At 40.0% G+C, this 27,948-nt stretch overlaps 1 protein-coding gene across 3 annotated transcripts in view; it reads right to left on the bottom strand.

Moving 5' to 3' along the window:
• Positions 1–1,039: 1,039 nt before the first annotated feature.
• The window catches only part of Nr4a3 (nuclear receptor subfamily 4 group A member 3), a 38,244-nt gene continuing 11,335 nt past the window's right edge, over positions 1,040–27,948 (bottom strand). For 2 of the 3 annotated variants that reach the window (XM_023705465.1, XM_004645225.2), the window contains exons 5-8: positions 27,574–27,746; positions 17,909–18,108; positions 14,675–14,853; positions 1,040–1,619 (exon numbers count right to left, since the gene is read on the bottom strand). In XM_023705465.1, coding sequence (XP_023561233.1) covers positions 1,372–1,619; positions 14,675–14,853; positions 17,909–18,108; positions 27,574–27,746 — 800 coding nt within the window. In that variant the 3' untranslated portion in view covers positions 1,040–1,371. Of the gene's footprint in view, positions 1,620–14,674; positions 14,854–17,908; positions 18,109–26,207; positions 26,332–27,573; positions 27,747–27,948 lie in introns of those variants that run through there. The other variant, XM_023705466.1, reaches the window with a different exon arrangement.

Here is a 27,948-nt window from a genome sequence, read left to right as displayed (position 1 = left end):
GCAATAAATACAGGCAAAGCTATTACAATATAACGTGCATACAAATGTTTATACAAATAAGGACACTATGCAACAAATTATCTCATAATAATATGGCATTAACAGTATAAACATACAAAAGGGAGTACGAACACGGAATGTTGAAACGCAGCCCACTAACCTTTTCTGTTACTCACATTAATACTATTTAAAAAAAAGACTTGTTTACTCTCCAAAAATTATCTCTTTACCAATTTAACAAAAATTAAATTATATATATATGATATATATGTATATATCTATCTATATCTCCTTACTATTCCTTGTGTTTACCCTGTATGACTCAGTTCCTATTTATTTGAATGTTCTCATCTGGGGATCAAATATTCGACTGATTCACCAAATGCTCCTTAGATTTCTGAATGAATGCACCAGTAAGTTGGTACAGCTGAAGGATGTTTAGAGAATTCTGGCAGTGTTAATAGAACACAGCCAAAATAGTTGTGCATAATCTATTTCATAATCTCCCATCAGGACAGCTAGAAAGTCAGCAGGGATCTAGTTCCATAAAGAATGGCCTAAAACTCTTGGATGGACCATACTACAAATGGGTTTTTAGGGCATGTGGATCAAGCTTTTGCTAGGAAAAATTAGCATGTTATTTGCAAACATGACTGCTTCTTTTTTATTTCCATATAAAATAAAGGAGAGTTCATGAACAAGACTTAGTAAGACAGCACTTTAAAAATTGCACTTGTATATGGAAGCGAACAGCCATCATTGTTTTGCTATGTCTGATTTGTAGATAACCCATCATATTTTACCATTTGTTAAAGTAAAACAAAAAAAAAAGAAAGAAAGAAATTACAAAAAGGGCGTTTCTGTCTTATTTGTACCACATACTTACCCTTGATACAGGAAATGTATTCTAAAGGGATCAATTTTAAGACGTATCCTACCCTGGTGAACAACCCTTGGCTGTTCTTATTTTTAAATACAAAGCAACCATAACTGTATTCCCCAGAAAGTTTTAAAACAGTTATATTATCCTTTTTTTTTTTTTTCCTGCTGGGATAGCATCGTCCAAAAGTGCTTTGTTAGCAATTTCTTAGAAAACCCTCATGAACTATATAACCCTTCCCATCCCACCCTCCAAAGCCTAAATAGAAAACACAACTCCAACACAATACTCTGTAAGTTTTCTGCTTTTAAGTTGTCAGGAAAGATTCCAGGAAAATGTCTTTGTTTTCTATAGGAGCTGTTTTTTTTGTTTTGTTTTGTTTTTTTTCCTCTGAAGGAAGGATAGAACAATGGTAGGTGTCCAGCCCCATCCTTTTCTGCACACGTGGGAGCTAGCAGATGAGGTGGCCTTCCTGCTTAGCTTGTTCCTGCTTAGAAAGGTAGGGTATCCAAGAAGAGCTTGTCAATGATGGAAGGTGGAGACACCAAGTCTTCCAGCTTTAGGTAGAAGATGCGCTGGAGGCCCAAGGTGCAGATCTTCCTCAGTTCTCCCAGTGCACCTAGGACCTTGGGCTCGGTGGGCTCCAGGGCCTGTCCTTTACTCTGATGGTCTTTTAAGCTGCTTGTGATCTTGTTGCATAGCTCCTCCACTCTCTTTGGTTCTTTTAACCCATGTCGTTCTGCCAAAGGATAGAAAACGGCTAGTTTAAGAGACAGGTAACATCTTAAGACATTCTATATCCCTAATCAAAGTCTGTCCTTTTTGGAATAGTAGAGATCATACATAAAGTATTCTCCTTCCAAGAGGTACATTATGTATGGTCTTTGCATCAAATACGCCAGTGTTTTAATTCCAATACTGTTGCTTACTTGCTACATGCTCTTGAGTGTCTCTTAATTTCTGAGCCTCAGTTTCTTTATGAGATTAAGAAAATGATCATACCCAAATCCAGGGGTTCTGTGAGGGCCAACAGGTACATAACACAAGTGCAGCACACAGTTTCTTTCACATAGCCACAACGAATGTATGACAAGTGATTACTATTTGGCACACATTATCTTGTTAAGATTTTATAGAAATCCCATCAGTAGACATCTCCTTTTCAGAGTTAAAGGGCCAAGGATCTAGGTATATGAATTAATGTACTCATCTAGACAGACTCAATTGTGGGAGGTACAGAGGCTAGTTCTATTTGCTAAAGCAAGGAGTGCCATGCAAGGCTGAATCCAAAGTGTATTCTTATGTTTTCATGTTAAGCCCTATTGGGAAGAATCCAGCTTTTCTCCACCCACCTCCTTGAAACTCCTATTTACCTATACCTGATACTCTGCAAAATATACATGTCCTACTGCTGTGGAGTTGAAAAACTGAGAGCAAAGGAGAAGACCTGGGAGAATGTGGTGCATGCACTTTATAACATATTGACACGTGAGCGCCACTGTCATATTTTATAAAACAACACAGAAAAGAATCCCCATGTTAAATATTATGGTCTATTTTGTGTGTAAGTTTCAGTGGTTTCCTCAAAGTCACAAGGCTGCTAAAAGATGGGATTTGAACTCTCTCTTCCAAGCAGATTCTGTCTTCTTATTACAAAGCCATGCTGCACTGTCCATTGATGAGAAAGGATCCTGACACTCAGTGCAAGACCCTTTGCTTCCCCTCAGCCTTCAGATAACACAGTCTCTTTTCCAAGGGAAGAGCTCAGCCTCAGTTATCTCCAAGTTTTTCTTTCTCCATATATTTACATGTAAAAATCAATTCTTGAGAGATATAAACATCTGTCTAATGGGAAGACAAGGATTAGTTTCTGATTTCTCTTAGACATCATCATTTTAGTTAGAGAAATTTTTGTCATTAATTTATCTAAATCAAAAGCCAACCAGAAAAATGAAACCACTATTCAGTTGTTTTTCTTTATTTTTTTGTCTCAAATCTTTATTTCCCCCAGCTTGGTTAGCTGAGTCTGACTTGGGCAAGTCCCTGCCTCTCCAAGACCATTGTCAAAGAAGGATTTATAACCTCTCAGGTCCTTTTGAGCCCTGATGTGTTAAGTTATATCAAAACAAAATACTGAAAATTGCTAGCCATATCTCAGAGGATGCCAACTTGCATCTCAATGCCATATTCCATAGAGAAAGGGGCACTAGACTTAGGAGTTCAACAGACTCAAATGGTAGATCTGGTTCTGTCACCTATTAGCCATTTACCTAATCTCTCTAAGGCTCAATGTCTTCATAAAAAGGGGGGTTATGGGGTAGTAAATGTATTTTTGCTATCTTAAATATTACCTAATAAAATAACAGTACAATTATAACAAAGCCCACCTCCACTGGTGGCTGTGAAGCTCAACTAAGGTGACGTTACATCAAAGTACCTGTCACCAGCTGCCCATGTGGGATAAGTGGCACAGAAGACAAGGCCTGACACTTGGCAAGTGGTTGGCAACTGCAACATCAAACAAAGGCAAAAAGTCCCCTAATTTTTAAAAGGTTTGCAGGGCATGACTTTGCTTTCCCTGGGAAACTAGTTGCTGATCAGTCCAGGTGCAAACTTTCCCCCTTCGCTTATCTGTCCTAAATACACAGCTTTGTGTTTTGTGCACTTCAAGAGATATCCTGCCTACAGTGGTGTTCTACCTAAAGTTTTATTTCCCTCCAAAAGCATAAAAGCTGGCTGCAAATTTGGCAGTAAATTTCAAGAGCTATAAAATGTTCACAGCCTCTGAACCAAGTAATCCCACTCTTGGGAATTTATACAAGAGAACAATTTGACAGAAAAATAAAACTATACATGGAGATATTTGGTGTAATGTTAACCTTTTACCAATATCTACTGCTGAAGGACAAAAACAAACAGTGGAAAAAGATAAAGGGTTGAAGAATAGGGAATCTGTGAGGTTGCCTCTTCCTGTAAGAAGAGGGAATGATCATATGTTCATATAATTATATATTCCAATTAATGGAAGGTTCTGTAGACATGGAAACACAAGCATGTTAAGAACATTCATAACATTAAATGAGGTGTAGAATAAAAGTAGTATCTAGATTGTAGTTACATTTATGTAAAAGTGATTTCTGTGTATAGAAAAGAATGAAAGGAAGCAAAATATGAAAATACGTAAGAGATGATTGGATAAAACTTTTTACTTTCTTGGCTGGCGAGATAGCTCAGTGGACTAAGCACCTGCTGAGCCCCAGCACCGGGGCTCGATCTCTGGCACCACATGCCAAGCAGGTGCCACATGCCCCACTCCCAGGTGCTCTGAACTGGCCACTAAGCCCAGGCGTGGTGGTACAAGCCTGTAATCCAAGTGCTGGCGAGGCTGAAAGCAGGAGGATTAGTACAAGTCCTAGCTGTGTAGTAAGACACTGTACTAAACACATTTTTTTAAAAAAGACTTTTTACTTTCTTATGAAATTTCTAGGTTAGTGCTGTTTTGTACAGCAATGTGAAAACAGTACAAGATGTCAGGTGGCCCTCTGTGAAACCATCTAGTAACTGGAACATGATCACACACTCTCTTGCTGATACTAAGCTCTGTTAATATTGAGCTATATCACCTCTGAGTCACAAGCCAGGGAGAGATGCTTTTTTGAGACTAAAATACCAACCCATTGATTTAAGCTTTCCCTTTCTTTCAGTGCTTCATGCTATACACAGTATTTGAGATCCTGTGTTCATTACAGAGAGGAAGAAACTGAATAATATGGTGGCTGAATTTCTGGAGGGGGTTCATTGTGGAACCTCCTAGCCAGACTATCTCAGGGCCAAACTCACAGAAGGGGGCCTTGGAGTTTTCCTTGCTCTCCAGCCAGTTGTGACAGCTCAATAACTATGGCAACCATTATTTATTCAGTGAATTCAAGTGGAGATCGATACCTCCTGCCAGCTGGATCAACTCTAGGCCTGGAATTCCTTGAGGAATTCAGAGACACTCCTGTCAGCAGCCAAAGGCACCTCAGCCCTTCTTTGTTGTTCTGAACAGCCTCTGGATTTGTGGCTTCTCCACTTTTCCAAAAGGTTTAAGGTAAAATTCCATCTCCATGCAAATTACTGGCAGCGGCCACAAGACTTTTTGATCACTAGGGAGTCACTAAGTGTCTGGGACCACCCCAGTAACTTGGAATTCTGTAGAACCCCAATTGCTGACATTAAGATGAAGAGACCTCCTTTCTTCTTGCAGCCTGGTAACAGCTGCAGGGCTCATATACAGAGAGTTCACACATTCTGGGGTGCATTAACATTTGGATTTTCTCCTTTTCTAGAAAATTTTACACAGAAGATCTTAAAGATCTTTCTGTACCATTAAAGTAAACAAGCTTCTCAGTACTTTTTTGGATTTTGATCTGTACAATATTTATCCTATATTTTAATATTTTTAACTCAGGTACTATGTATTCAAAACTTAAAAATAAAACTCATTGAAGGGTAATAGATTTATGTCACAATCACTGTAAACATAAATTAGAAGGCATTTGATTCACTTAAATTCCCATCGAAAAGAATAATTCCCACTACCAGATACTACAAAGAAGGCCAGGAAGATGGCTCAGTGGTGCAAGTGCCTGCCTGGCAAGCGCAAGGTCCTGAGTTTGAACCCAGGGACTAAAAAACCTCCCAAAACTAAACAAACAAACAAAGATACTACAAAGAGAGTGTCATGTACAGCTGGACTGGAAGTTCCACTCTTTCAATGTGACAATAGAAAGGTATCTGATAGAACTTTATATAAGGAGTGATTGAAAAATATGATGAAAAATACACATTACCATTAATTCCCCTCAAAATACCCTCCCTTGCTTGGAACACATTTACCCTATCACTCTTTCCTCTTCCTTTTCTTTCTTTCTTTCTTTCTTTTTTGTATTTTAGTAAGGGTCTACAGGGTCTCACTATGTAGACTGGATTCATAGTGATCTGCCTGTGTTCAGTCTCCCAAGAGCTGGGATTACAGGTGTGCACTACCACACCTAGTCTCAACTGCCATCTCAGTGCACCCCGGGGGTAGGGCGGGCACAGCAAGCCAACGATTGAACCCTGGCTACTGCGTCTGCCTAAGCAGGTGCTTTAATCTGCTGAACTATTTGGCCAGCCCTTCTCTTTCTACTTTTCTAAGGCACTTCTGAAAGACCCATTACATATCTTATGAGTTGTGATAAAAAAAAATATATGGCAAATGCTCTTGTCAAGTGTCACCCAACACAGAAAGGCAGGCTTGAGAAAACATGGCACCATGCTCTCATCCACCTTATTCACTGGATCTGCCAATATGTAAATTCTGGTTCTTTGTCAAAATCAAAATGACCTTGAAAGGTAAGCATTTTGAATCAGTGCAGGCCATCAAGATGACAGGGATATAGCTCAGTGGCACAGCACCTGCGTGGCACCTGTGTGGCAAGTACAAGGTCCTGAGTTCATTTCCCAGTATGAAGACAAAGACGAAGATGAAGAAGAAGAAGAAGACGATGACAATGACGATGACGATGACGATGACGATGACGACAATATGGCGGTGTGAATAAACACACCATAAGAGAACCTCAGAACTGCTTCAGAAGGTGTAAAGAATGATGGGATAAGTGTACTCAAAGAAAGGGGAATATTTTGAAGAGGATTAATGGCCAATGTGTCTTTAATTATAATTTAAAAACTTTAAACACACACCCTCTTTTTCAGCAATACTTCATATTTTAGTCTTTTACTCAGATTAGTTTATTTCATCTTCACAGCAATCCTATAAATTAGGCAGGGCAATTAATTAATTAGCTGGTATAAAAGTTAAGGCTTAAAGAATTAAGTGACTTGACCAGGGTCAAAATTAGTGAGTGGCTTCTCTGTTTCATGCCAGGTCCAGATACTTCCATTACATTCTGGTATGCTGCTTCTTACTTAGAATACCTCTACAGTTAGCACGTTTCTCCTCATCCTGAGATGAACTATCCTCCCTAATCTTCCTACTTTTAAGGTACCTAGTTAGCTACTGGATTGATTACTTTCAATAAACCTTTATTATATGGTAAGCAGTGTTAGAGCCATTGGTGTTAGAGCAGCAGAAAAACAAACAACTGACACTGATCTGAGGAGGAGCAAACACTTAAAGACACAGCTGGATCCTGGGCATTTTAGTCTCGATGCCAGACATCTCTGTTCAGGGGGAGGACAGGAGGCAGGGTTAAGGAGCAGAGGCAAGATGGAGGGGAGGATGACTGAATGAAGTAATAAAGTCATTTAGGTCTATGCTCATTTCTTCCCATCTTCTGTCTAGTCATGCTTTCAATCTCAGATCAAATATTTCCTCAAGGAAGCTTCCCCTTTTGCTCCTAGTTTATGGGGCAAAAATTCTCCTCTAGCACAGTTCCTTCCCTTTCCAGGATATAATAGTTTGACATCAGACATTTAAGTAACAATTGACTGCCTCTTTTAGTATGTATAAACTGCATGGGGACATGGACGGTACTTTCTGTTCACAGCACCTCCAGTCCCAAACCTAGTACGTAGGTGACACACAATAAACATCTGTTAACTGAATCTACAGATAGAGAATAAAGGAATGTAAAATGATTAAATGACTACAGGTGCAAATAAACATGTTGGGAATCATTAAGAAGCTTGTAATAGTAAATAATATTATAAGCTTGAAGCCTACCACATTAGAAGCTTTAAAACCAGATTTCCTGGTTGTGTATCCATGCTCTATCACTCAATAGGTGAGTAACTTTGGGTCTATTCCTACATTTGTAAAACAAGGTTAATAGTCATTGTCTTGCAGATTGTTGAGAAAATTAAATGAGTTATCACATATAGCTATGTGGAATAATGCCTACCATATAGTATGCCCTTAACACATGTTTTCAGTATCTTCTATGTTTAAAAATTAACTTATTACTTTTTTGTTCAAATCAGCCATAATATTTCTGAGTTGTCTATTAATGAAATCACAATCTTTCCCACCCCTTATAATAATCTCTAACAGTTCCTTTCCCACAGCCCATCAACTTAATCAATCCCAAGAACTTTAGTTATTATCTCTGTGATATTCCCTGCAATTTATCTCCTCTTTTTAGTACCAGCTTCCTCTGGACTAGCTCTTCAATATCTGCTATCTAGATTGTGGTAATAATTTTTGACTGGTCTCCTTGATTTCTGTCTCTGCTGTAATCCATCTCAGTACTTCCAAATTTATTTGCTGACTACACAACATTAGGCATTAGTTTTCCTTATTCCTTGATACAAGGGGGCACTGTCCCCCAAACAGCAGGACCAACATAACCAGAAGCCTGTTAGAAAGGGAAACTCTGGTGCAGTCCCAGAATCTGTAATCTAATAAGATGCTTCGGATACACATGGCAACTGGAGAAGACTTACTCTAGTCAATCGTAGTCCCCACAAGACACTTGACTCAGTCAATATGTACAGTTTATCTAGTGTCTGTTTGTAAACCTTACTCCCCAAGGCTGGAACTCACTCTCTAAGACAGCTTATTTCAATTTCAAATAGTTCTTAGTTTCTTCTACTGAGCTAAATTTTGCTGATAACTCCCACTCTGCCTCGTGGGCTTTTGAAACATATTAAATTTTCTTCCAAATCATGACAGCAGGGGATGATGAATGGATGGACTGGAGCTATCAGGAGCCCCCTCAAGGAAAGGTCTTAGGGCATAGGTTAACTCAGAGAGAAGGAGTTAGCTCCTGCCAAGGGGAAAGGAGAAGATGGCTCCTCCAAGTGGTGTTTGTAGCTGAAACACCAGCCAACAAATAGGACTTCCTGCTCTGAGTGACACCTCTTGACTTGAAAGTCAAGTTCCTGTGACATACAAAACATCCTTTCCCAGTGGGCAGTTCCAGACACACTAAGCCTATGGTGGGTAGAAAGCTTCCTGCCAGTGGGCGGCCTGTGTGAGGTATGATAGTGCTTTTCAGTCTGTCTTTGAGTAGGTGTCTGTCTATCTCTCAAATAAGACCACAGACTCTTTAAAGATATGTGTCTGGCACATAGCAGACGCTCAGTAAATATTTACTGAATTAATTTTAATTGAAATAAGAGGTAAGTCTCAGGAATTTAGATTATTTTCTAATAGCACTGGTAGGCTAACAATAATTAATTCTGATTTTCTTAACTTGGGAGGCTTTCTAATACAATTAACGCATTCATTCAACCAATATTTGACATGCCAGATGCTTTTTTTTTGTCTTTTTGAGACAGTGTCTCGCTATGCAGTTCAGGGTAGCCTTGAGATCACTTTGTAGCTCAGGCTGATCTCGAACTCTTAATGATCCTCATGCCTCAGCCTCCCAAGTGCTAGGATTATAGGTGTTTGCCAACACTCCCAGCTACTAGATGCTTTTAAATGCTATAATAATTTTAAAGATATGTAGGACTCTCCCTGCCCTTGGATTTTGATTAGGTGTCACTGTACACTCTAAATTCCTAGAGTGAGCTTCAGTAAATGTTATCAGATTGATTTGATTTGAATGATGAAACACTTGGCACCACAGAGAATTGACAGGGAAAAATGTCCACAGTATACTTGTGGAATAGATTGTAAAACTACATAATATATATGTATTGCAACCACAATTTTGGCTAAAGGAGAAGAAATGTGTGCATCCTTGCATATGGAAAAAAAATAAATGACAATAAACCAAGACATTAGTGACAGAAAATCCTTGTATGTTATATATGTAAAATATAGAGAAGCATGAAAACCTCTGTGCATACCCAGGAGAACAGCTGGAAGTACGTTAGAAAAATAAGAGCCATGATGGTTTCGTTATTACAGCCTACATGGACGAAGGCATGATCCTTGTCATAGATGAGAAAGCTGATATTCAGAGAAGGTGAAGAATTGCCCAACACTGTATGCCTAAGCAGTGGGCTAGTAAAAGCTTGAATTCTGAATGTCAGTGTTCAAATCCTAGAACTACCCACCTCTTTTTCAAACTATATTATCTTGCCAAATTTTACATGTAGCTTTCCTTGAAATGTTGCTGGGGTCTATATATAATCCAAAACCAGACAACTAGGTAACCAGGTAGAGTGAACAGGAGAGGCCTGGAAAGACAGGTGGTGGAGGCCATGGCAAGATCAGCTACCTGTCTGGGCCTGACATGTCCCAGTTTCACTACTTTCTGCACCTTCTTACAATGTGATCAAGAAAAATACAGATTAAAAAAAGAGAAAGAAGTTATTATTTCATCTGACAGGAGACCTGAGTATGGGAGGAAAAAAAGCCATGGGGGACATTCTTAGAGTGTAGTGATTCAAAAAATGACATTTGGGCATTGAAGAGTTCCTCTTCCACCTAGCCCAACATGACTTCCATTCCTACTGTCCCTATTACATGGGAAATGCATTTTACAATATCCAGAAGTTAGGTCATAATATCAGGCCATAAAGTGAACATCTCACAGAAGCAGCTGTTTCCTGAAAATCCTCTAAATCTCCCCCAAAGCATAGGACATTAGAGGCAGTGAAACTGTGACCCACCGTGGGTTCATATCTGCTGTCTCAGGCTCAAATGCAGAACTTATGCACACTGAGAGTCAGAGCCTATATCCTTATAATTTTTCTCTTTTTTTTTTGTATGGACATCATATATGTGATTTAACACATGCATAATTCAACTCCACCATACATGGTTTCCCCCAGATATACTGAGGTTCTGCATTGCCACATCCCTGCCTTCAAGTTTCCTTATGCTAGAATGTTCTTTATATATCAGTCTAGATGTTACTTCTCTTACCCCCAATGTTTGTAAGTATCTGGATTTCCCTTGCACAGAATTAGTTCCTTTTAGGGACTTGAGCACTGACCACCATAAGACGAATTCATTATATAACAATCATGCATGACTTCTGGAAGCTTCATGAAGCTGCACATTTTTCCACCAGCAGAATTCCATCAGCCTGGCTCATCTTCACATTGCTAGTTACTGTCTCTGTGTGTGGCACTCCTAGGCCTTCAAGTTATTGAATGAATAGATATTTATAAGAAAGTAATGCTCCCCCAAATTCTTGTCTGGAGTGCTTCTTATTTATTAAACACAACTAACTGCAACAAGGTACCAACGCTGGTATCTGAATGGAAGTTAAGCATTTCTGTCATTCCAGGGACAGAGCACTGGTAAAAGGCAATGGTTAGGGCTAATTGGGGGCCTAAAAGCACTTGAAAACCACAACTGTGGGAAACTCCCTTATGACTGTAGGAAGGGCGAGTGACCTGAAAGAAACCACTTCCGGCCCCATCTAGCCACCTGCTTTTTATGAAAGGGCATAGACAGAAGAGGAGGAAGGAACAGAACTGGGGGCCATGTTTATATAAATCACCAACACCATCCAGGTTCTTAGCACTTTCTCTGGAAGCCAGCATAGATAAACTTCTAAGACCTTATTTCCCTTTCATGAGTTCTTTTCTGGTTTAAAAATAGAAGATCTGGGGATGAATATTCTAACACCAATGGCTTGGCTGATATTCCACAGTTGTTCTTTATGATGATGGAGCTTGTTCAGAAGTCAGGATTCTAAGCATAGTACTCAGAAGGCTGAGGCAGGAGAACTGCAAGTTTGAGTCTCACTAGGGCAACTTAGCAAAAACTTATCTCAAAATAAAAAAGTAATTTTAAAAAAAGAGCTAGGGATATAGCTCAGTGGTAAAGCACTCCTGGGTTGGATCCTCAATGTTGAGTTTAAAGAAGAAGAAAAAAATCAAGATTCATGGACATTCATATTTCGAATGGAAGTTTTAATAAACACAGCAATGTGCACTGATGCTCAGGCATCCCCTCCTTGTCATTTCCTGATGCTTTCAAGCATTTCAAACCCCTCCCAGCCAACAAGTCCCAGAGAGTGTTGCGAGGGCCAGAAGTGAGAACAGAGGGCTTATTCTCTTTGGGTTCATCACCACAGTACCTACAACAGCTTCTCTGCATACGTTGGCAGGACTGAGGGAGAGGAACTGGCATTGCCCTGGGGGAGAGGCCAAAGACATCACCATTATGCACTGGGGCCATTGTTAGTGTGACTTGATTACATTAACTCAAGCCTCTCTTAAGTGTCCAAGGAAATTGTCACTGAACATACTGCCATCTAAAGCCACCACCTCTTTCCTCATGGCCTGGTGTTATATTCTTGACTAGCATGGGGTTCCAAGGAGAAGGGGCAGACATATGGCTAATTGTAAGGAAGCCATGTCACTATCACGTTGAAGAAGAATGCAAGTGGATTGAGGGCCTATCCTGAATCCAGTCTGGCTACAGCACAAACCCTAGTTTCCATAATACACACTGGAATTGACATTATTACCATTTTATGGATAGGGGAAAAGGAAGTTCAGAGAAATGAAGTGCATTAGTCAATAGTACAGACTTATTAAAGTGACACAACAGATGAATAAGAGGATGCCAGATTCCAATGTCCTTGCTATTTCTGCCATGCCAAACTGCCTCCTCCTCTAGCAAGCCTTCAAATAAATGGGCAGCAGGCAGAGCTATAGCCACAGGGGACCACAGATGGGATACAGAGATTGGTGGTACCTCAGCCCTCATTCTTCCTTTGTACTCTCTGTGCTGAATTGCTGGTCTCTCCAGGTTGGGACTGTCTGGAACTTGTATGTCCTTCCTAGTTTCTTAGTCAGTGTTTATCAATTTCCACTTTAAGAGAACTAACTAACCAACTAAATAAATAAATAAAACAGGCCTCTAGGGCAGGCCCTCCTCCTAAGCCACAGCTCCCACACTGTGTTGTCTCCTTCCTGTCCTAATTTGTGCTGAAAACTAGCTGTCAGGGTAGCTTTTTCTAAACCACAAGCCCAGCCATCATGCACCTCTAGTTGACATCTTCTTAGCTCCCCTGGGCACTCAAGATAAATGCTAAGTGTTTCATCTAGGTGTGAAAGGTTCTTCATGCCCTGCCCCACCCTCACTCACCAGCCAAGTGGCATCTCCCATCACTATTTTAGTTGTTGCCTTCCTGAAATTTATGACAGCTATATTTTCAATGGTATTGGGAAAATTTTATTTACGTCTGTAGTGCTCTCTCCTTCCACAGCCTCTGCTCTATTTCAAGGAGCAGCTCCTGTAATCCTCTCTGAGGGGACGTGGGGCACCTAAGGTATCTTGGTGGCTTGTACCTGCTCCCACATCTCCACCACAGCACTTGACACCCTAAGTCACATATGGCTTGCATGTGCTGCCTTCTGCCGGGATGTGTGTCATCATGACATGCAGTGTAGGATGTGATGATTCGCCAGACCTCTCATCTGTTTCCATAGAGAGGTGGCAAAGGACTGGTTTTATCTATGGAAAGCCAGGGTTAGCTCTAGGGTTTTTAAATATTAAAAAAAATGAATGAAATTTCATACTTTCCAATATTGAATGTCTAACTGTCCTAGGAAGAGCTGAATGGTTCTGAAACTGAGCTGAATAGATTTGATTCAAAGGTGGCTTTGGAGCCACTTTTATTATAATTTTGCTGGGATGATACCTTGTGCCTTAAATGTGCTTAAGTCCCTCAGGTACTCTGTCACCAAAAAGCCCTCTAAATGGAATTTGTACCCTTTCATGCTGTGTTTTCTTTTTTTTTTTTTTTTTTTTTTTTGTTTTGTTTTTGCTTTTTTTGGTGGAACTGGGGATTCAACTCAGGTCCTTGCGCTTGCCAGGGAAGCGCTTATTTACTAAGCCATCTCCCTGGCCCAATGCTGCTTTTAAAAGAAGGTGAGTTCCACATCCAGAACCAAAAACCAGGAGGAAGTCAGGCTCCATATAGAATAAGCCAGTGGTTGCTTTCTAACTGCAGCACATAGTCCTTTACTTTGCATTTCTGTAAACAGTCAAGTGATGAAACAGCCCAGCCTCTGAAAGTACAAAGCCACATCTCCTTTTCCCTGCCAGGAAATACTTCAACGAAATGCATGTGTATTTAGGTAAACCACTGCACAACTCTGAGGCATTGAAAGAAGGGGCCACCTGTGCCAAAGGATGCACTCAGGTCTCTGGCCACTCGCTGCTTGCCTGAGCATCATTTCTCCACCAAGAGCATATCCACTCTGAGCTTTACTCTCAGCTCAACAGCCTGGCCTATTCTTGGCTCTGACCAAAAGGACAGGACTGAGCCCTGTACCTGGTTAGCCTCTGTGAAACCTCCCTCTCTGGTCACTGATCAAGCTGGACTAGAAAGGGTAAAATCCAACAGGAAACTGCAAGAGTGTGAGGCAGAGCCAGCTGGGCTGGAAACTGGTAGCCAGCATTGCCTCTCCTCCCAACACCTCTCCCCCATTCTTTACCTTTTAAAAGATAGGAAAGGAGAGACATTGAGGGAGAGTAGAATGACACAGAAACCAAGTCTGTTTGGTGCTTCTGGTTCTTTTAAAAACTGTTGTGTTGAGCCATTTTACAACTACTCATTTTCCTTAGTCCTCTCCTGGAAAGCCTTCATAAAAACAATCCTGAAACAGCCACTCCAACTGTCAACAGAGCTTGGATAGAAAGTTAGATTTTTCTATAGTAGGTTTGCTGACAATGATAACTAAATACAAGGACTCTTTTCTAGAAGTTTGTGACAACAAGTTGTAGATGCATGTTTCTCAGCTGGAGCTAAATCTAACAGACTTCAGAAAAGTGACAGTCATTTTCCTACTTTCCTGGTGTGGCAGCCACCATCAAAAGCCACCTTGCCACAGGATAGGAGAAGAGAAAGGAGATGTGATCACTCGGCATTTCAGCATGGTGGCACTCACCTGTGATCATGCTCAGTGCTGACAGGCAGGCTAAGGCTTGGATATCAAGGTTCAGGCTCTTCAAATTTAAGGAAAAGTCTTTAATGGAGTCGAGCCACTCCCCAAATCCACGAAGGCACTGAAGTCGATGCAGGACAAGTCCATTGCAGAACACAAACTTATCTTCAGCAGTGTTTGACCTGGAGGTAGAGGGAGACACATTAAACTGGTCTATCCAGTCTGACCAAGACCATAATATTAGAACATACAGGCATCCAGGCTGCCATGGACAGTGTTGGCAACCTTGTATGGTAATGCCAAGGCAGTTCCATATGCCTCCAAGGAACAAGACTCTGCTCTTGGGAATAAACAATGAACACCACTTCTCTGTGTGACAGACCCTGGGGAGCATCATCCCAGAGCACGGTGGGATGGTAGCACCTGCTATCCTATTACTAAAATCAGTTACCAGCTTGCCCTGGGACAAGACATGGTAGAGCCAGCACTCAGGGACTATGGAAGGAAATCCTGTCACACTGCCTCTGTGTAACAAGCATGACACTGTTCCCTTTAGGACTCCTGAGTCAGGGCTGGTCTCTTATTTTCTTAGGTGTCAATAACTGATAAACCTGAGGCTAGGCTACTACAGTTTCCACTGTGCAGATTCACTGCATCAAGTTCCTGCAAGTGCAAGAAACCAATGACAAATTAAAAATGACCTAAAATGAGCCCTACTTTGTATTGCTTTCTTTGCTTGAACATCAGGACTGGGGCAGGGGTATTTCTAAATCAGCCCTGAGCATTTTTATTTTGTCCTTAATCATCCTACAGTCTCTCATATAAGGAGTTGGATTTTCCACTTACACATCACTTTGCAGTGTGACTCTGGACACTGCTTTAACCTCTCCGGATGTATATAGCAGGAATTCTAATTACTACCTCCTAAAATTGTTAAGGGAATTAAATGAAAGATTTGAAAACTCATGCACAGAATCTAGTATACAACAGGATTTCAAAAGTATTAGGTATAACTAATTCTGAATTTCATGTTGTTCATATTTTAAACACAGCTTTCTTTTAACTTTTAAAGTTGCTTCCAATATATTTATCTGTGTTGGTCTAGTGAATTAGCAAAGTCCATTACTTTAACTGCATTTTTTCATTCCTTCTCTCTGCAAGTATTTGCTGAGCATCAACTAGTGAATAGGACAGATATGGTACCCATCTGCATGGAGCTTGCCACCTACTTAATCCTTTGCTGGATGCCTAACAGACAGCAGACTGTGCTGCTTGGCTTTGGGTATGGTAAGTCCCTTGACTTACAAACAAGTTCTGTTCTAGGAGAACATCCATAAGTTAGATTCATTTGTAATTTGACAAAAGTGAGTCTTATATAGTAAACTGTGAATCTGAGAGTACTGTACATGGGATTGGCTATAAATGAAGTAATTACTGACTCTGTAGCTCTCCCTACCCCCATCTGTCCCACTGATCTCTTTATACAAGGCACACACAGGACAGAATGAGTTGATGTCAGAATTTCAACATGAATCTCTAACCACTGGCCTCAGGATCTCCACAGCATAAGATAAAAATGCAGATTTCTGAACTTCCTTCAAGGTCTAGCAAACCAAAATAGATGAGAACGAGGTATGAAAGCATATACAGTCAACAGGAGTTTCTAGAACCACAGTATGAAACCGGGAGGAAGGTAGGAAAGAGTGGGGAAAGATTATGATATTTGTCCTCTAATATTTGGTCAAATGTTGGCGCCATCTCCTAAAAAATACATAACTGAAAGGAAGCAAGGAAGCAATTAAATATGCCATGTATGAATAGGAAGGGTTTTAAAGTACAATTTTCAAAGGCTACACATACAGCCTTGGGAATATAGAAAAAAGAAACTGACCTAGGACTGCTCATTCAGACTTGGGAAGATCTGGATGATTCTTCACACACAAAAATGCCTTGACATCTATGTACAGTAACCTCTACCAGTCCATCTTCAGCTGACTGAATGTTGTATTATAGTCCTTTTCCAAAGCCAGGGTGGGGTGTTTCGTTTCACCATAGTTCTTATAAACTCAATTCATTTTGGGAATCAGCTTAAGGATTCCAGGTACCTTTTGCATATAACTATTCTTTTTTTTCTTGGGAGGGGGGTGTTGAGACAGCATCTTGCTTTGTAATTCAGGCTGGTCTCACACTTGAAGTGATCCTCCTACCTCAGCTTTCTGAGTGCTCAGACTATAGGTGTGCATCACCATGCCCAGTTGTTTTGCTTTTTTTTTTTTAATTTGTTTCATATTTAAAACCTTTATATTAGTCAGTGTTTAATGTTCAGTATTATTTGAACTATTTGCCACAACAGAAAGAGGAATATGTGTGTTTCCAGTGAAATTGGGGTAGGAAACTATTGGGAAAAAAAAAAGTTATATGTGGAATTTATGAAATGAGTTTAGACCTGAGATTCAAGTATTTGAAAAAAAATCACTACCTGATTGTGTTTGATGTCACTGTGTAAGAGAGGCTGGACTGAATCTTATGATTAAGAACTTGTTCTCTTTGGAAAAAAAGAGAAAGGAATTGTTCTCTTGTAATAAGTGTTGGGGATTGAGAAGTAGTGAGGACTCTTTAGAGGCCCATCAGGTGTTTTAGGAAAGAAACTTGTGAAACAGAAACCCATGAGACAAACAGCATTCCCAAGCAAATACCTGCTCCCAGGAAATATCTTGTGCATCACGACACTCTTCCTAGAAGCACAGAATACTGGAGCTGCCAGGAACATATGAGATCACCAAATCCATTCTCATTATTAAACAATGGAGGAAGCTGAGTATCCACTAAGGCCATGACCTGCTCAGGGTCATTCAGCCAGTTCGTTTTAGAACTGGTTCTAGAACCCAGGGATCCTGGATGAGATACCAGCACTCTTTGCATTACCCACTGCCCAGTGCAAATGCCTGATCATATTTCACATTTGCTTCTTCAGCAAGCTTTTCATTGATGATTCAGTTTTTTTTTTTTTTAGTTTTGTTTTTTCCCTTTTTCTTCTGTATTTTAGGGAAGGGTCTACAGGGTGTTCAGGGTCTCACTACTAGGTTGGACTCATAGTGATCCTCTTGCTTAGACTCCCAAGTGCTGGGATTATAGGCAGGTGCCACCACGCCCAGTCTGATGATTCAGTTACAAACACAGAAGGGTGCAAACTTCTCCAAAGAGCAGACTAAAGGAACATTAGATAGTAGTAATTACCTGATGGAAAGTCTGAGAACAAACAGCTCCAAAAAGGCTGATTCAATAAGTAATGTCTGATCTTCTTTGGGGAGATCAGTAAAACCCGGAATCTTTTCTGCCCAGCTTCTGGATACATCAATGGAGGCCGTCAGGAGGTTGTAGAACTGTTGCACATGCTCAGCGTCTGTGCCTGCAGCAGCCTGGTCAGTGGGACAGTACTAAAATGCAAACCACAGAAAATAGTGTCATCCTGATTCCATGGAAACACACCATCATTTGCAAATTGGCTCTTCCCAATTTGCAACTGTCAATGCTTAAATCTTTACTTTTAGGTTCCAAGGCTTACAAACCCCTTTTACCTTCACAATCTCATCTGATTTGCACAATGGTTTTCTGATTTAAATGAAGTGATTTATTGTTATTACTCAATAGGTGAAGAAGTTTGCACAAGTCCTATTAGTGAAGTGATTTCCAACCTTGGCTGTGCACAGCAGTTATCTGAGGAACTTTAAGAAAACACTTTTGTCTGGGTCCTATCCCCAAGAGATTCTAACTGTATTGGTCTGGGATTAGGCCTGGCCAATGGGAATTGTAAAAGCTCCCTAGATTCCTCCAAATGGCAGCTCATGTTGAGAATCACTGCCCTAAGGGTCCGGGTCTGAGTGAGTCCCCAGGGATTGATTCTATTAGAGCTTAGCAGTATCCCCACAAGATGCTGCACAATCCACTGGCTCTCAAAATATGTTCTGTGGAACAGCAGCATAGAGGATATCTGAGAATGTGATAGAAATGACAATCACAGGCTCCACTCCAGGAACTCTAGGAATAGGCTCTGCAGACTATTTGACCAAGACCTCCAGGTAACTGTGACATACACCAGACTCTGAGAATGACAGAATTAACTACTATGGGCGGTGAATGTGTATTGCTTGCTGTTGATCACTTTCTGTGAGACAAAAACAAAAAAACAAAAACCAAGAGGTGAGAGTGGGGTATCTTGTTGGCAGAGCCCAAGCAAATAGACATTAGATTTGGGACCTATGCATACTTATATTATCAAAATGAAAAAAAATTAAGTCAGCTCCTCATCACATTAGCCATATTTCAAGTGCTAATAGCAAATGTGGGATAGATGTTTCCATCACTGCTGAAAATCTACTGTATAGCACTGATTGAGGGAGAAAGAAAGGAGAGGGAGGAAGAATGAAAGAGAAAAGAAGAAAGAAAGGAAGAGAGAAAAAAGGAGGAAGGAAAGAAGGAAGGAAGGGATAAGTTTGTATGTGTCTACCCAGCTTTTGGATATTGTGGTAGCATTGTGAGCTTGGTGGAAGAAAAAAAAATTCTGCTTAAGGAAGGAAGATTGATGCAGCAAGATAATAATCAAGGGACAATCAGTAGCATAGAGATTTAAGAGATATATAAAACACACACAAATGTACGCATCATTGCCTTTATACCAGCATAGCTAAATATGAATTTGCATTGTATCTCTTAATTACTCTTCATGGGAAAGATTTTAGCTTGTATTTTTACAGATGAAGAAGCTGAAGCTCAGAGAGGCCAAGAAATTTTCCATCTTAGGTATCAACAGGCATAAGGCAGGAATTAACTGGCCATGGAATTTCAAGTCCTACACCTCCTGGCTATTAATATACTAGCTGGTAGCCTGGTGGTTTGGTTTTGGGGATCTTTAAAAGTCATTCTGCTTTAATTTACTTAGAACTCTTGAGAGCTATATTCACTGGTCCTATGTTTCTGTCAACAGCACAGTAACTGGCACATAACTGATGAAATGCTTGTTGAGTATTGTTTTCAATGAAAGGCTCACCTACGTTTGTCACAATGGTCACACCTGATTGGAGGAGAAACAGTCATTAGGCAGAGCTGAGGTATTTAACTACTAGGTATAGGGCAATGAGACACTAGACATTTGGTTGCATCTTTTTCTTTGTATTTTTCCAACAAGCATCAAGACATAACTAAGGAAACATCAGATAGAGAGCCCAGGTAGTTCAATCTCCTTTTTGTCCTGGTCCTTGAGTTGTAAATTAATTTTATGTTATTTCACAATTCTGAACCCTAGTTTTCTTCTTTGTAGGATGGGGATAATAATATCTTCTTTAACATTTAGTTGTTTTGATTAAATATGATAAGATATAGGAAAGATCAGACGTGTAGAGCAACACAATGAGGACAGTGATGCTGCTGATAAGGGTTTAGATACTTCAGTCTGCAACCACCTCTTAGCTTACATATTTACTGAATAGAGGAATGGGTTGAAGCAGGCGTTCCCTAACTTTCATCCTAGCTTTCTATAGCACTGAGTCCGGTTTAGAGTCTTGGCTCCTCTGTTCCCAACAATCCTGCAAGATTACTGGGGTTCTATGAAGTTCTGGACGTTGTATAAAGCCATATACCTTGATAGCAAAGCCAAGGGGAAGGAGGCAGAGCCAAGGGGAAGGAGGCAGACCCTCTTCCCAAGGGCAGTCAAGAATACTGCGTGACCCTGTGTCACAGTCACTTCCCATCACTCCCTTTCAGTGTGTACACTTGTAACTGGAGATGAGTGGAGAAAAATGATTTAATGTCTTTTAATTTTCCTCTGTTTTATTAATATGGTTTCATAACTTTATTTGATAGCAGGATAAAATCCATGGCAGAAGCTCCTTATCAAAGCTGGCAGTGCTACATGTGAAACTTCTGAGTAAATGGCAATAGGAAGTAAAGTACAGTGGACTGGGCAACAAGACAGATGGTAAGGTCCCTGCACTTATCTACCATGCAGCTAAACAAAAATCACTTAATCTCCCTGAGCCTCTTTGTCTCCAACAGAAATTGGCTGGATTGGCTGATTCCTCTGATTTCTTCTGCATCTTGCAATCAAAGATTCCAAACATTGCTACATCATACCAGGTATGATGTCATTGCTTAAAAATTGACACTAATTCAGCATTATTTTGTTTTTAAATAGTCGTTAAAGGGAGAGAAAAAGATATAAACTTTCCCCTGAGCATGAGCTCTAACAGCCCACTTCTGCACTGATGGCCCTGAAACATGGCTCACACCTCAACAATTGTTCTGCTCTCAAAATTTGTTCAGAACCCACCAGAGCGCGCAGCTTTCACCCAGAATGCTCTGCAGGCTCCTGCTCCTGCTGGGCTCACATTTCATGCCTGCTGCACTCAGGGAAGAGCAGTCCCTGCCTACTCTGCGTGTGTATTTTTTCCTGATAGAGCTCAGCAAGGAGGAAAGCCACAGGCTGGCCCCATGGACCTCAGCCAGGCCCTCTGGGCTTCACCTGAAGTGATTCTAGTCCAAGTTCTAGAATTTTGGAGCCAAACTGGTTTCAACTTGATCCACCAGTAACCTGGGGATGATGGAAGGGTCAGCATTCAACGCTGAGAGAAAAGAAAAACCATCTCCTTTCTTACATTTAAAATTGAAAGAAATAAAACAAAATATCCTACATTCTCTGCCTAACCTGCCAATTTAGACCTGGAATTGAAAGAACTAGGTCCTTACTTTGGCTTCAGTGGTCTTCCATAGCTGTTGTTTCTGAGTGAGATAGATTTGGATTCACCAGAGAAAACCAAGAGATATTTATTGATTATGCCAATCTAACATAAGCTAAATATAGACAAATTTTTTAAATGAACTTTTATGCTAATTTTTCATTCTAGCCTGTATGAATTTGTGATCCAACAGACTATGGATTTAGCCATAGTCAAAGACACAGAGTTATGTTAGAGATAATCAATCTTTAATTGAGATGTCCCCAATGCACCTGGAATGAGAATCTAGAGCTACAAACAATAGCAATAGATATTATTTTAACTAAAATGAGTCCCATCCCATTGGGGTAGTAACACAGCCTGTAAAACTCAGACTTCAACCACAGCTTACTCCTAAAACAAGTTATTTGGATGGTAGACACTGGGACTAAAAAAATTAGTGATGTGATGCTCTAATAGAAGAGTGGAATAGAATATTTCCTTCATTTTCAGTCCTGGCTAAATATGTAAAAGAGCATAAAGATAGATTTTTCTCCCTTTGGTATGTTACTTTCCCCTAGGTCTTTATAGTGCTAAGAAGTTTAGATCTGATCATTCTACTATCAAACCATGTATACACATTCTTACTGTGTTACACTTTTTTAAAAAATGACATTTAAAAACTTGTCAATAAAACTAAAATTGGCCATACATGTTCCCCAAATTTCTTCTTTTCTGACCTAATTGCCCTGTCCCTCTTCCTGCAAAAAGGAAGAAACCAAGTTACCCTCTTCCCACCAATGACATCACTGCTGTTATGTATTTTTCTAAGTTCCATGAGAACAAGGACTTTGTCCTGTTTAACAGTCAATGTATCCACTGCCTTAGAACAGTGTCTGACACCCAACAGGCATTTGTTAAACGAATTTCATTGCTTTCTGAAAAATGTGTATCTCTTTTGATAGTCCTTTCTCAATTTCAACAACAAACTGGGAAATTCAAGGTAAAATTCAGTTGTCATTATTAACTTACATTGGTGGCTTTCAGACCTTAGTGCGCCAAAGAATCATTTCAGACCTTAGTCTGCCAAAGAATCATCCAAGGCACTTGCTAAAATACAGATGCTTGCCTGCTTCAGTTTTTCCTCAACTCTGATTCGGGAGGTCTGAGCATGGCCTGGCAATCAGCATTTGGAGCACACCTCACAGCTCTTTCTGGCAGAGGTAGACTGGGTTCTAGCTCAGGGAAATGCTAACTTGTACTCTTAGTGGAGCTGTAGCAGGGACAAGGACTGGAGGGTCAGGGAATGACAAGGCTGGAAAAGACCACAGGAATGCAGCTGGTCCAATCTCTACACCATTCAGACGGGGACACAGATCCACAGAGGGACGGGAGTGGTCCAGAATTCGTCTAGTCAATTAAGTGGTGGCAGTTGGAGACTGCCTTCTGAGAAACTTCTCAAAGCCACTCTGGCAGTCTTCATGCTGCTTACTGCTGAGGCCTAACCCATGTTCTTATAGGCTATCTTGTTAACATTTATTTTTTTTTTTCCACTTATCTTGTTAACATTTAAATGCCATTTATTGATGCCTTGTTTTATCTGAGAAGTATCTTTTGTATTTTCAGTCTGTGTCTGCATTAAGTAGCACCGATTACCAGAAAACATGCTAGTGTGCTGACAAATACTTGGTTGGAGTGACCAACTAATGAGGGCATTAAGTGTATTTCCTCAGAAGTAGTTATGCAGGCATTCAAGCCAAGTTCAGTGTCTATATATATTTGTACTGCTAAATTAAAAGCAACTGTGGGGCAGAGAATAGCAGCCTTTCAAGGAGAAACAAATCAAATGTGACATGTTTTGACTGCACTGATGTACAATGATCTGAGCTCATTTATGAGGGAGAGAAGTTTGGCCCAAAGGAGAAGCGAAGGTCTCAGAGCCAGGAATGCGTCACAAAGCTCAGGAGCTCTCTTCTGGCCGTTTGAAACATTCATTCTCCCTGTGACTTGGAGCAAAACCTTTCCCTTTCTCACTAACAGGGAGAAAACTGCTCACTTCCTACCTTACAGGCATACGTGCTGATACATGAGGATTATAACATCCTGGGCTGGCAAAAATCTCCTTTCATTATTGACCTGGTTCACTCTAGAAAGATAGCACCTTTAATAATTATATTGGGCAAGTTGACTCTCACATTCAAACTTGACAGAGCAAATTTAAAATGCAGTAAAGTATATACATATACTAAAATGTGTACTTCAGTTACTATTGAGGAATGGAATGAGACAAGCATAAAAGAAGAAAAGATGTTTTTCATTGTATGTACATCTAAATGGTTTGTCTTTTAAGAAAAGAAATGGGTATATTTTACTAGTATTATAATTTTTTAAAGATCTAATAAACTTTATTTTTAAAACAAATCTAATAAATTACCATTAAGTAAATGGAAGTATGGTGAAATAGAAACACTACCTTGAGAAATATGATTTGGATCTCATTCTAGATGTTCCACTGATGTTTGCAAGCAAATTAACCCCTTTGACCCTTACTTTGCTTGTCTGAAGCTATAGGGGTTAGATGAGATGATTTCAGGGTCACCTCTAGTACTATAAATTTGTAAAATCAAAATATTAAGGGGAAGTTATGAGAGTTGAATTTCAACAAATGACAGTCTTAAAAATGACTGAAACCATAAATTATGCCACACAGAGCTGGGGGCTAAAGTAAAATTATATAAGAAATACATGGTGATGACTGGTTCAAAGTAGCACTGAATAAATTCATTTGTTTCATTCATTTTATGTATTAATGGTTTGAGAACAAAGCAAGCTCAATACTGGTAAATATCAAGTTATTTAACCATATGTATTTCTGTATGTGTATGTATATATGAATACTTGCACGTAAGGACAATAAAGTAAACATCAGAATCATAAAGTCTAGGTTTGGAAGGGGCTTAATGTCATCCAGAGTGACCTTCCTCCTGCGGGGAATCCTGTTACATGATCTTGATTACTTCTTGTGTTGCTGATCTCACACTCTGACAGCTCCTTGTACGGCCAGAAGAGCTTGTCTGTCCCTTTCCTTCTTGCTCTACATTTGCCAGCAGGAGTGACAGTCTTTTTTTTTTTTCTGATACAGGGCAAAAGAATGACCTAATTCCACCAAATCTTCCCCTGTCCTGTATTTGTATTTTCATTTCCTCCAACCATTCCTTACAAATTTTCAGAAACAATATAGCCACATGCTTCTTAAACCCAGCTTGGAACTGGACTCGGTCATTGAAGGATGGCCTGATGGGACAGAGTCAGTGGGCCCAGTCTAGATCTGGTTGTAGTCTCATAGTGCTAGCACTGCAGCAGGTAGTTCAGCATCCCTTACTTTCACCAGACAGAGATTTTTTTTGGTTTACATTGTCTACAGAACAAACCCTGGAGCTTCTTAAAATGAACCACTGACAAGCCAAGGCTCTCCCATTTTTTATATAACTCTAAAAGCTGAGCTTCACATTTATTTTTGTTAACTTTCTTCGTGATGGTTGCAGTCCTTCCTGTTCCAACCTGTCGAGATCACTCTGAATGTTGATACTGACATCCATCATATTAGCGATCCCTCCCAGCTTTCTGTCATCTGCAAATGTGATCAGCATGCTCCTATGCCTTCATCCAAGTTTTTGATGAAAAATCACTGTATTTTTTAAAAAGTCTTTTTATTTAGTTGATTTTGGTCCAATTTTTGATAATTTTGTAAAGCTATCTAAAATCAGGAGAACCCAAGCTATGAGGTTCAACCTGATTCCAAAACAATGCAATTAAAATAAATATGCTTTGCAAAATTGAGCCAGACCCTATAGGTATTATCAATGTGACCCAGACTCTGGCATGGTCAATCTGCTATTTTGGACAAAGCTAACAATTAAATTGGATAAATGTTTGTTGATGAGGACAATGACTCTAGACTAACAGACAGAATGGTGCAGAGGCAAGCAAACACAGAGGATTGATTTTTCATTGTGGAGACAGTTCCCAGCTGGGACAGCTCAGAGGGTTGGGGAGGGCTTACCACTGAATGAGTAATTAGGCCACAAAGACTGATAATTGGATATTTTGGGGCCAAAATATCACTTTGGGGGCCTTCGTTCTCTAGAGTTGGCATCAATGGTGATGTTAAATGCCCTAGAACAATATCAGATCGTGGGCTGAAGTCTTAGCCAAAGCAGTGTTCAGAAGCTTCATTAAAGCAGACAAATTACATAGGAAGAATCCAGGGTGCTTCAGGGAGAAGTCACCATCCCCAAATATTTATCTACCACCCACTTTCACTGAAATCAGCAAAGCAATGAAACTTGGGATTAAGAAGCACAGATTTTGGGGTCTAAGAAAGTCAGCCTCTAATCTTATCTCAGATGTATGTTAGCTCTGTGACCTTGGGCAAGTCAGCCTGTTAGTTTTTCCAAGTTTTAAGTTCCTATCTGTGCAATGGAAATTATAATGTACTGTTGAATGGTACCTGATATGTGTAATGTGTAGTGCTCAGTACATTCAACATGTGGGTAGAGTAAGAAAATTTGGTTAAGGAAATAATATAGAGTAGTGTACTAAAGCATTGGCACATACTATCATATTAATGTTCGCAAAACAACTGCAGGAAGCATGCATTATTACCCTATAACACAGATGAGGCAACTTGGGCATTAATATGCTTACTTGAGCATATTAGGGTCTTTCAGTTCGTAAATGATGGTGTTAAGATTTTCATCTAGGCTTGCATACTTCCAAAGCCCACACCCTTAGCCACCACCTTATTCTGTTATACTATTATTCAAGATGACTTTAGTCAGGAGATGCTACTTGTAATCAGAAAAAGAGTCCTCAACATTTGGTGCTAAGAGTCTACTGTGCTTCTGATATGGAGTCTTATGATCAGGTGCAGAGAGGAAGCTTCACAGCCTAATGAGGGTGGGGATGAGAGAAAAAAGGTCACAGCAGGTAACTAGTCGTTTCCATCAACACTGCAACCTAAAAGGAGGGCAATAGCGAAGACACACTGGCTTTGCCAGACATGCAAACAGATGCCTGAAATGCTGACTAGACCCAGGGAAGACAACCTAATCTCAGCTGCCAGTCAGACCAATCAACTGGAGACCCCTGAACTGGTCTCTCCTTGTCTATGCTTCTAAACAATCCCTAGAGTTCACTGCTGCTTAAAGGATCAAATGAAACAATGTGCCGCTATGTCCAGTGTATAGATATTATTTAAAACCTGTGATATTTTTCTCTTTCCTTCTCTCTTCAGTCAGATCCTGTTTAACTAGAAGTTTTCTTTTCTAAATCTTTTTTTAAAAAGACCTTAGGGTAATGTTTATACATTTTTTCAGAATATCTAGTTTCATGGCTTTTATCTGTATTATCCAAATTGAAGGCAATTCACAGAATTCAGACTGATAAGATTTTCCTACATCCCTACAAAATAAGAAAATGTTGGTATGTTTCGGATGACTTAAATAACAACACTGCTAATATTATGGTTTTCAAAACGTTTCCATCTCTCTGTGTGACTGATGCTCAATACACCCCTCTGGGGTTAAATATCATAATCATCTCCTCCAGAGAAAAGAGAAAGCCAAGAGCAGGAGCCAGGTGACACTGGCAGGAAGCAGTGAGGCGGAGGCAGAGTTCCATCCCAGTCCTCCTCACAATGCCTAATGTGAAGGCCAGAGCTTCTTAGCCATCAATGGTCTAATCCTTCTGAATAAGCAGCAGGTTAATCAGTGTCAGTGAAATGGATAAGTTACTTAAAGATAACTTGAGGCTCACTCACATAGTTTAAGCACAATATGAAAAAAAACAGCAGTCACTTTGTATAGAACATGAAGGAAATCTATTGACAAATTGTAGTTCACCTGTACAGATTTTCACTGGCACAACCACCAGGAATCCTGCAAAGTGAGTACAACAGGTGCAGCACTGGCAGGATCATTTGTTAAGGCATTTAGACAGCCAATAAGGCAAACATTATTTGGTGCAATGGATGCACTGAATTGCTAAATGAAATGAGAAACCCAGAAAAGGTATGAAAATGGATTATCCACAGTGCTAGGCCTGAAGTCATCCAATCAACTCTTATTTCTATGAAATATCATGAGTACAGATGTTGATAATTCAATAAAAAGTGGAACATGTAAGACTTACTCTGGAATAATCCAGATCTCTCGGTGTTGAATCTGTTAAAGCTCGGACAAGGGCATTCATCATACAGATTGGAGGAGAAGGTGGAGAGGGCTGAGAAGGTTCCTGATGTAATGGGCTCTTTGGTTTGGAAGGCAGCCGGCCTCTCCTCCCTTTTAGACTATCTGTACGTACAACTGATTCAAAGAGAGAAAGAAAACAGTCTTTATGGATTATATCATAAAAAAGTATAAATCTCAAAAATGAATTGAAATACATGATGGTTGGGAAGTCATTAATAACAACTTAAAAGTGGCAATAAATTTGGAATAATATTCAATGATTTTTAAAAAATTTATTTAGTACAGGGCCTACAGGGTCTCACTACATAGATCAGAC

This window comes from Octodon degus, unplaced genomic scaffold (genome assembly GCF_000260255.1).
Source record: "Octodon degus isolate 3935 unplaced genomic scaffold, OctDeg1.0 scaffold00221, whole genome shotgun sequence".
NCBI lineage: Eukaryota > Metazoa > Chordata > Mammalia > Rodentia > Octodontidae > Octodon > Octodon degus.
The sequence above is the reverse complement of the archived record's forward strand: the minus strand, read 5'-3'. Positions and strand labels throughout refer to the sequence as shown.